The sequence below is a fragment of the Gavialis gangeticus genome, unplaced genomic scaffold, assembly GCF_001723915.1.
Source record: "Gavialis gangeticus isolate Ggan-Ray unplaced genomic scaffold, GavGan_comp1, whole genome shotgun sequence".
Classification (NCBI taxonomy): Eukaryota; Metazoa; Chordata; order Crocodylia; family Gavialidae; genus Gavialis; species Gavialis gangeticus.
Genome location: NW_017729025.1, coordinates 86,586,694 through 86,597,055, shown reverse-complemented (window position 1 = coordinate 86,597,055; position 10,362 = coordinate 86,586,694). Strand labels below are relative to the sequence as shown.

Below are 10,362 nucleotides of genomic sequence, written 5' to 3'. Positions count from 1 at the left end.
CAGCCCCACTCCCTCCCTCCTGCCCCTTCCCTCCCCCCCACCCTTTCCCCATTTCCCCACCAACAAACTTACCAGCCAGACACTGCTCTCCAAGCTGCCATGCTGCATATCGGAAATCAGATATGCTCATTAATAATCGGCTGTTGGTATTGGCTCAAAAAATCTTTATCAGTGCACCTTTACTTAGCAAGGGACTTAGCAGCCAGACACAAGCATGGTTGCTAGCAGGAACAAAAGTCTGATCGAGTGCACTAGTACTGGGAGCTCATACACAGATAGGGTCATTCTTTGTACTGAAGACTTTGAGAATGATGCACTCAGCATTGATTCTGGGACAGAGACTCCGAAAGCTTCACATCATGTGCTGAGGATGATGCCCTAAACACAGCTCTGAGCAGCTATCATATCTGTTTCAGAAGGAGGATTTACTGTATTTATTCAATTCTGAGATGAGGGGTTTTTTTCCATTTAATGTGAGGGGGGTGGGGAAAAGCTCTTGCCAAGTATGAGGGGTAAGGGAGTGGGGGCTGGCAACTCCTGTGGCTTGGGCTCCAGCCCCTACCTCAGGTTAGGGCCATAGCTGTAGCCACAGCTGGTGCCTACTGCCCAACCCCACCTCTGCACCCTGCTGTCTCCCCTCTGCAGCCTCTTCCCCCATCTCTCCCCTCCCACCCCACACAGCCTGTGTTCTTCTGACTGCCCCTCTTACCCACCCCCTTACTTTTGTTCTGTGCTGGCAAACTCTGTGCATGTTGCAGCCTGAGCATAGGACAGGGGCAAGTAAAGGGTTGTAGATGAGTCTGTTGGCTAGGAAGACTGATCCTAGAGCTGCAGACACTCTGGCAGATGCCACAGGTAGTTGTTAAAGGGGAGGGTCAAACTGTGGATTTCTCAATCTTGTTTTCTTTCCTTCCATTTCTGTCATTTTTGTACCTTCTTTCACAAGTCGTCATCGCCATGTAGCCCTGTCCTGGCTAGTTTTTCCCAATTTGTGGTGTCAATGGCACACTTCATTGTTGCCTTCAGAGTGTCCTTGAAGCATTTCCTCTGCTTCTTCCCTCCCCCTCTCCTCCCCCCAACCCCGCATGCTATTTGTCCTTGGCTGAGTTGGGAATATAGCAGTTATTTGGGTAAATGTACATCAGGCATGCAATACAGTGCCCTGGCCATCACAGCTGATGTTGAATAAGGAACACTTCCACGCTGGTGGTGTTAGTGAGGACACCCGCATTTGTGCAACAATCCTCCCTCTTCATGCCAGTGATTTTTCTGGAGGTAACGCTGGTGAAGGCATTCCAGGCTTTCCAGGTGGTTCCTGTAGGTCTCTCAAACTTCAGTCGTAGAGAAGAGTTGGGGTTACCACAGCCTTATATAATAGGAGCTTTGTTCAAGTTCTGATGTCAAGATCGTTGAACACACCGTGATACAGCCTTCCAAAGGCAGACCTGGTACACTGGATCCTATACTGGATCTCCTTGTTGAGGTTGGCCTTCTTTGAGAGATGGCTGCCAAGGTATGCAAAGTATTCAACATTCTTCAGCTTCTGTTCATTCATGAGGATCTTTGCCATATGAGTTTATTGACCTGGAGCAGGCTGATGAAACACCTGTGTTTTTTCCAATGTTAAGGGTCAGTCCCAGGCACTAATATGCTTGAGAGAAGCAGTTAAGGGCTATTTGTATGCCCCCCTCAGTATGTGCAATGGCAGTACAATCATCAGTGTACTGAAGTTCCGAAGTCGAGGCTGATGTAACTTTAGTTTTGGCACGGAGGTAGGAAAGATTGAAAAGGTTCCCATCCATCCTGTCCTCAATGCCATGTGGCAGATGGTCACGAATGAGCATCTTGATGACTGCAAGAAAGTTGGAAACCAGAATTGGTGCAGTCATGCAGCCCTGATTGACTCCAGTTTGAATGGCAAATGGCTCTATAGCAGAGCTACAACATAGGATGGAGGCAGTCATCTGGTCATGAAAGGAGTCTTTGGATGGTGATAAATTTCCCTGGGCAGCCAAACTTCGATAAGATCTTCGTAGAGCCTTACAGTTAAGAATCAAAGGCATTGGCCAAATCAATAAGGACCATATACAGTTCCTGATGTTGTTCTCAGCACTTTTTCCTGGACATGCCATGCTGAGAGCAGCAATAATTTCATAGTTGGTAGGGTCTGAAAGGACCTGAGCAGATTATCAAGTCCGACCCCCTGCCATGGCAGGAAAAAATACTGGGGTCAAACAACCCCAGCAAGGTGTTTGTCTAGCCTTGTCTTAAAAACCCCCAGGGTAGGAGCCAGCACCACTTCGCTTGGAAGTTGGTTCCAGATCCTAGCTGCCCTGACAGTGAAGTAGCACCTCCTGATGTCTAGTCTGAATCTACTCTCTGCCACCTTGTGACCTTATTTCAGGTCATTCCTGGTAGTGCTTGGGGGAACAGGGCACTAGTCCCCTCTGACTAGTTTGTAAACGACCACTAGATCCCCCCTCAGCCTTCTCTTGTGGAGGCTGAACCCTGTAGCCTTTCCTCATAGGACCTGCTCTGCTGCCCCCTGATCATGCGAGTGGCCCTCCTCTGGACCCTCTCCATGCTGTCCACATCCCTCTTGAAGTGCGGTGCCCAGAACTGGAAGCAGTACTCCAACTGCAGCCTGACCAGTGTCACCTGGAGGGGGAAGATCACCTCCCTGGACCTGTTCAAGATGCATCTGTGGATGCATGACCAAGTATGATTGGCCTTCCAGACTCCATCCCCACACTGCTGGCCCATGTTCATCTTGACATCAATGATGATTCCAAGATCCTTTTCTGCCTCTGCACTGATGAGAAGGGAGGTCCCCAGCCTGTGCTGGTTCTTCTTCCCCAGGTACATCACCTTGCACTTGTCAGTGTTGAAACCCATCCTGTTCTCATCCGCCCACCTTTGTAACTTGTCTAGGTCTGATTGCAGCCTATTCCTCCCTTCTAGCATGCCCACATCCCCCCACATCTTAGTGTCATCAGCAGATTTGAACAGGGTGCTTTTTACCCCCTCGTCCAAGTCACTGATGAAGATGTTGAACAGTGTGGGCCCGAGGACCAAGCCCTGAGGAACCCCACTGCCCACATCCCTCCCGGTCAAAAATGACCCATCCACCACCACTCTCTGGGTGTGGCCCTCCAGCCAGTTGGCGACACATTTGACGGTGTAGGTGTTGACGCCGCAGTCCCCCAGTTTCTTAATGAGAACGGGGTGAGAGACAGTGTCGAAGGCCTTCCGAAAGTCCAGGAAGACTATGTCCACTGCTACCCCTGCATCTAAGGATTTTGTGACCTGGTCATAGAAGGCCACCAGGTTGGTCTGACAGGACCTGCCTCTAATGAACCCGTGTTGGTTGCCCCTAAGCATAACCTCCCCCACTGGCCCCTTGTGGACGTGTGCCAGGATAATTCTCTCAAAAAGTTTACCCAGGATCGAGGTAAGACTAACTGGCCTATAGTTTCCCGGGTCCTCCTTCCTCCCTTTTTTGAAGATGGGAACCACGTTGGCCCTCTTCCAGTCCTCTGGCACCACACCAGAGCACCAGGAGCCTGGTGAAGCCGTGCCAGGAGACCTGCAGTGACCTCTGCTAATTCCCTCAGCCCTTGGGGGTGGAGATCGTGAGGACCAGCTGACTTTAAATACGTCCAGTCCCTCCAGAAGTTCCCTGACTAGGTCCTCACTGACCCTTGACCTCAGTGTGCCTCCCCTGGGGCCTGAGGGGGTCCCGGTGGGAGAGCTGATCCAGTCCCTGCTCAGAAAAATGGAGGCAAAGAAGCTTTGTTGTCTGGTGTGACGACCAGATTTCCTAGCATGTCTTGCAGGGGCCCCACGTTACCCAGTACCTTCTTTTTGCCCCCTATGTCTTTAAAAATGGACTTCCTGTTGTCCTTGATCCGGAATCCTAGTCCTAGTTCCATCTCTGCCTTGGCCTTTCTGACCACCCCCCTGCATCCCCGAGCAACCTCAGTATAGTCCTCCCTGATGATGGCCTCTCCCTTCCATTGGGTGTGCACCTCCCTTTTAGTTAGGAGACATTAAATATTGATGTTATATCACAAGAGTTCTCAAGTGACAATAGCTGTTCTGCATTCAGGTCTGCCATTGTTTGGGTCATCTAAGTGTTCATACATTCCTGGATACAAAAAATATTTTTTGTGTTTTAACTGCAATTAGAGTTAAATTTAACTGCAATTAGCCCTCACAGTGGCTATCCAATTGGGTATGGTAAAATGGGACAGCCTATGTTTGGGGCACCTTTTCTAGCCCCCTCTCTGTGTGGGGTGAGCAGAGGGGATCCTGAAAAGGACTGCTCACTTGCGATCACACCTGCTGAATCACCCTCCTGTCCCGCATTGAGGGTGGAGCAACCAGTAGGGCTGTGCAAAGCTTTGGTCCCTGATTCAATTCAGCCTGATTTGGTGGCTGAATCTCTGAATCCGAATCAAATCAGAGGGGACCCTTTAATCTTTCCGAATCGAATTGGATTCCGAATCCAAATTGATTCAGAAAGATTTGGCAATTTGGACATAGACACAGCTGTAAATGTTTTTTCTACCTCAAGGTATGTAGAAAAAGCATTTAAAGCTGTGTCTATGTCTGCATCAGCATCAAATCTTTGGATTCGGCCGGATCAACAAACCAAATCACTGTCCCTGGTTCAGGCCGAATCCAAATCGAATAGGGTCCGCTTCGCCGAGCCTTAGCGACCATCACACAACCACTACCTGTATGTGAATCTATGACTAGGGACTCCCAGCAATCATTTTCTGTCCTCATCAGCACTCATCCATTGCTGCAGGACTTTTTAAAAGTTATGGGTATTGGTATTGTAGTAGATGTTGGACCAGCGGGAGAAGCCTGTATGTGACTTGGTTTACATGGAGAGTCTGTTGCCCATCGACAACTGCATGGATCTTTGTGGAGGAGAAACCTGTGTCCAGTGGCAAGGAGATCCAAGACAACCAGGATTACTTTTCCACTGCAGCCTTTATCTGCCTTAGCAACTGTTGAGAAGTATGCCTTCTGGATCTGCCTGCTTCATGGTTGAGGTCTTTGTGTTGTGTTGGATTGCTCTTAGTCTAAACCTCATCTTTGTCTTTATTGCCATGGGTGACCCTACCAGGAATACAAGACTCCTGCTCTTGTTGATCTTAGGTTCATCGGTGCACTCAAGCCTCTCCACCCCATCAAGATAGCAGTCCATGGAGAGGCAGCCAGGAACATATATATTCCTAAAGGGTAGTTTCTGAGACTTCTTTTTTAAGAATAGCTTATTTTACTCTTTCCCTTTTTAAATAAATTAATCCCCAAGTTATTTTTTAATTAAAGAAAAGTAATCATATGTATAAATCATACTGAGGCCTGGCTGTCACTGTGTACAACACAGTGTGGACTACAGACCAAACTGGAGGGAGATGACAAATGCCATAGTCCAGGAGTAGGCAACCTTTTCCAGCTGCAGGCCTGCATGACCCACCCAGTCAGAAGTGGATAGGCAAATACTAGGGCCTGGCTGTTGCTGCTGCTTGTCCGTGTGATGGCATGTGGAGAGTGCCCACAACTGAAACCTCCTGCCACCAAATACTACCAACACCCCATGTCCACAGGCCAGTTCCAGTGATTCTGCCGGCCAGATACAGCCCACAGGCCAGAGGTTACCAACCCTTGCCAGAATCCACTGAGCTGATATTTTTATGGACACTCCAGGTCTATTTGCATGATTCTTTGTGGAATATGTAAAAATGCTTGTTTCTAGAATTCATGTAGATCACCAAAGCCTTCCACAAAATGGGAAAGAATACCTGCAAATAGGTAACCACAGATTTCTAGGGTTTCTAGTTATTGCCTTTATGCCACTTGTTCCCTCATGTTAATAGGGGGAGCTACAGACCATATTGTATAGTCCTAACAGATGCGGTTTTTCTGAAAATCCTGAGGCTGTGTGTGTGAAGTACGTGGACACCCTCCCCACCGCCTCCCTGTATTATGAGATCCATAATTAATACCACAGCATTTCAAAGAACCACAGGTGCCTCTTTGCCTCCTTGCATCACCCATCAGGTGTGAGTTTGGAAGGAAGGAATGCAATACTTTAAAACTATTTTTAGAATAGTTCATTAGCAGCTCGTGTTTTAGCAAAAGGTACAGGTTGATGCTGAATGCTTCAGCATTTGCCTAGGAAGTTATTGCAGAGTAGATGGTAAACAGTAAATTCACACCATAGTTTATTTCATGGTAATTTCCCTGTCTAAACAACCCATTGTTTTAAGTGAATGCAACTTTAGGTATAGACCATGCTTAAGTTTAATAAAAGTTTTAAGTTAACTATGAATAGTCCCCGCAAACTTTTGGATTATTGATGAGAGGGGTATTTTATTTTAAACATGGATTTATTTTCTTTTTTTAAAGAATCAGAGAATGCAAAGTTGTCTTGGTAGAAAGTAAAACCAGAGGCTGCTTTTATCCTGCTCCCTACCTAGATGAATATGGAGAAACAGACCCAGGCCTGAAGTAAGTAGTTTTTAAATTTCTTTTTAATTCCTTTTACCTACCAGGAATCTTCATCTTTATCTTTGGTTTTCTTGTCATACTGCACTGCATACTGTTTCCTGACAATACGATACAATCTGTTGGTAGAAACCCTTGCTTGGTGTACTTGTTTTACTTTGAAACACCTTTTGACACAATTTCAATAATGAATGGGTAGGAATTTCTAGCAAACTCTGCTTTCCTGGTGCATTTAAACAGTGATTACTTAACTCCTTCTCACCAAAATATTTTTACTACCTTTCTTCAGAACTGTACTGGATGTGCAACTGATGGAAGGTTTTATTTGACCTGCCAATAACTGGTTGTTTCACTGGATTATAAATGTTGCTCTTTTCATTTCTGATAGATCCACGATGAAAATATTTGGTGATTTGTATCATGACTGAATATTTCCTCAATTTATTGCTGAGGGTGTTAATGTCGGGGTCTTAACAAAACAGCTTATCTAGAGACATTTGCACTTAACACAGATGCGGGATCAACCAGAAAGGACATAAGAATAGAGAAGGCATGTACTTGAGGTTCTTTAATATTTTAATATGCTTAATGGATATTCTCCTTATTTCTCCCATGAAGAAGAGGTAATCCCCTGCATTTATGTCAAGAACGTTACCGGAAACTCCATCTGCTATGGCAGCAACACTGCATCATAGAAGAGATTGCCAGAAGCCAGGAAACCAATCAGATCTTCTTTGGATTCAACTGGCAAATGCTCTAACACCCAGTTCATAATAAAATCTGTAACTATGGGGGGAAAAAGAGGAGGATACTAAAGAATCTGCCCTCCAGAAGGATTATCCAGCTCAGACATGGCTGATGCATTCAAGCAAATAATTCTCAGTTGATAGAGTTTACTCTACTAAGCATCCTTCTGCCACAACAAAATCTCCAGCCTTTTATCATCGGTGGCCACTGTTGAATATTCTAGGGAATAATTTTCTGGGAATCGTGAGCTCTATAGATATTTTGATGAGGGTAAATTTTCCACATCCACCTCTGCATGTTTCTACTCCAAAAGCCCAAACTGTCACTCAATGGCATTGAATATACAGGTAGAAGTGTGATCCTACAGAAGAACCAATTATGAGAAGCTGTTAATGTTCCTGTTTGTAATAAAATAAGTATATAAGGCTTGACATACAGTGTCTGATATGACTTCTGTTTGTCTTGAAATGCCAGGAGTCTGTCTGGAATTTAGGTATAATCCCTCCTTTCTCCTCCTTTCTGTCTGGGTTCCTAGTCCTAGTTTAGCAGGACGTAAACTGGCCAGGGTCTCTGGCATACTAAAGGGGGAGTCATACCAGGCCTCTAGTAGTCCATAGCAGCAATCTCAGCAAGCGCTAGGCAGGGCAGCAAAAAACCTACAGCATCCTAGATCCAGGGATGTAATGGCAAATGCTTTCTGAGGAATAAAGTTCCCAGTAATCCACCCTCCAAGAGAGGGCATGAGGAGTGAAGTGCATGAGAACATTTCTGTCTTGCCTGATGCATCAAAAATTAAAATCATCTCTGCTTGTTGCATTATCAGAACTGCAGTTTTGTATAATGTAGCTGCCCTCAGCATATGTTGAAGAGCATTCTACATACTACAGTTTCAAGAACTACGCTGTTTGGTTGGTGTGATAAGCTTTTACTCTTGAAATTGTACCCAGAAATGTTCAAATGCAACACAAGACTTGATGATGTGATGATACTTTTCTAGCACTCTGTTTAACCATCCTCCAGCTACAATAAACAGAAGACCTGTGAACAGGAAGCAGTTAAATAAAAGGCATTTAAAGTTACCCCAATACTACAAAAGATAGCATGGCAAGTTTTAGACTTGCTAAACACAGGCATAAATCAGTACCTTTTGTGGCCATGTTGGAGGAGCTTTCCACCCTGCATTTTTGTGTCATCTGTTTGGGGCCCATTATAAACTGCTTTTGGAATCATGCCAGATGCCAGTTACAACATAAAGGAGAACAAGTGATTTTAAACTGTCTCTGCCTTTCAGTAGCCAGTGGTACATTGTGATTGAACTATCTGCCAGTAAAGTGACAGTACTTAAAATCCATCATTCTGTTTACTGGGTTTTTGCCATAATAATGTACACGCAAGGAACTTAGTGTGAAAGATAAGTTTGAATATATAAATCCCTTTTAACTACCACTTTCCCAAGCAATGCTACCTATGTCAGAAAGTCTGAAGTATCCAGAGAACGTATGTGCACAGTTCATTGTTTTGTTTTGGGTTGGGTTTTTTTTGGTATGTCATATTAATGCTTGAAAGGAGAGCGCTATGAAGAATTTTGAACTGTCATTGCACACATGCTTTTTGTGTGTTGTTTTTTTCATTCTTTTTACTAATAGTGGAGTGAAATGACAGGAAAGATAATGGTGTATCACAAGTCATGATTTCATGTTTACAACCAATAAATAATCCTTCTCCTATTTTCCTAAAATCCATGGAACACTCATTGAGTGCACTGAACAGTAGTTACAACTCTCATTATACCTTCAAAAGTGTAATTCAGAGAAGTGCAAATGTTTGATTTTTCTGATACTCAAATACTCTTAAAACTTTTGCTTGTTTTATCAGGTTAATCCACCCCAGTGGATGTAAATAATTTTCTTTTTGGTGTATTTTTCTTGTGTTCACCTCATTGCAGTGAAGACATCTTTTTCCATTTTGATGTATTCTGTTTCTAAACTGAAATGAATGAAATCCCTTGGTAGGAAAATATCAGTTCTGTTAGTCTGGTTTAATCCATAAATTAAAACCTTGGGTTTAGAAAAACAGCTGTCATGGAGACCTGCATGCAGTGGCAGTTTAAAGGTTACTACTGATACTGTTTACCAGCTAAAGCACTGTATTGAGATTAGAACAGTTTATGCCTCACTGGAAACCACCATTGACTTCAAAACTGTATGTCCATGCTGTTTCCTGCTTAATGAGGTCAAAATATTTTATCTATTCATATATCAGCTTTCTAGTAGCCGTGCACTTCACTCGGACAAGAAATTTGTGCACATAAAGTTCAGTTAACAAATACACTGCAAGATCATTTTATTCTGTGGTCTGGTAATCAGCAATTCAAAGTCCTTTAAAGAGACAGAAGCTGGTTTGAGTGGGTAAAATCTTGTTTAAAGTTTTGCTAAATTTTTATGCAATTGGGAGAGGCAGGAGATTGAAGGCAAAGGAAGAGATGTTCTTCTTTTTCTGTACATTTGCACTTATTATTTTAGCAAATGGGCTCCCACTAATGAGTGTCATCATCTTTCATGTAATAATTTACTATGCAGTTTGGTTCACTGTGAGTATAATCTGTATTTAGTGAGCGCAAAATGCTTAAGCCACTGAGAATTCCATCCAAGATGACCAGAAGAACTTATTTGGATAATGCATATATTGGTATTCTTAACTTCAGAATTGTAAATTTAAAACTTGTATAATGTTCCTGTGCTTTTGAAATAAAATATCTTGTATATGTATATTTAAAAAAGGAAATAAAGTAACTTCTCGTACACTGTTGGACTTCTGTTTGGTTACTTTTTTACACTTCTCTTTAGGAAAGAGGTAGAAGTGATATCAGTATGGAATAAGGGAAGAGACAGTCAGTACATAATTGGTAAGTAATACCAATTACTACTACAACTTATTTGTAATAACTTCCAAGGAAGTTAGTATTAAAGGTATACCTTTTATTTTGGATTAAAGAAATGCTTCCTTTAGAGATTCCCTGATACAGCTGATACTAGCTCTTAGGCAAAACCCCTTCTTGATGCTTTTTGTTCATCAATAACCATAAAGTAGTAC

The 10,362-nt window shown here is 43.6% G+C and overlaps 1 protein-coding gene across 4 annotated transcripts in view; it reads left to right on the top strand.

Moving 5' to 3' along the window:
- UBR1 (ubiquitin protein ligase E3 component n-recognin 1) overlaps positions 1–10,077 on the top strand; it is a 174,781-nt gene extending 164,704 nt beyond the window's left edge. For all 4 annotated transcript variants that reach the window (XM_019519092.1, XM_019519090.1, XM_019519091.1 and 1 more), the window contains exons 46-47: positions 6,424–6,525; positions 7,141–10,077. In XM_019519092.1, coding sequence (XP_019374637.1) covers positions 6,424–6,525; positions 7,141–7,282 — 244 coding nt within the window. In that variant the 3' untranslated portion in view covers positions 7,283–10,077. The remainder of the gene's footprint in view (positions 1–6,423; positions 6,526–7,140) is intronic.
- The last annotated feature ends 285 nt before the right edge of the window (positions 10,078–10,362 follow it).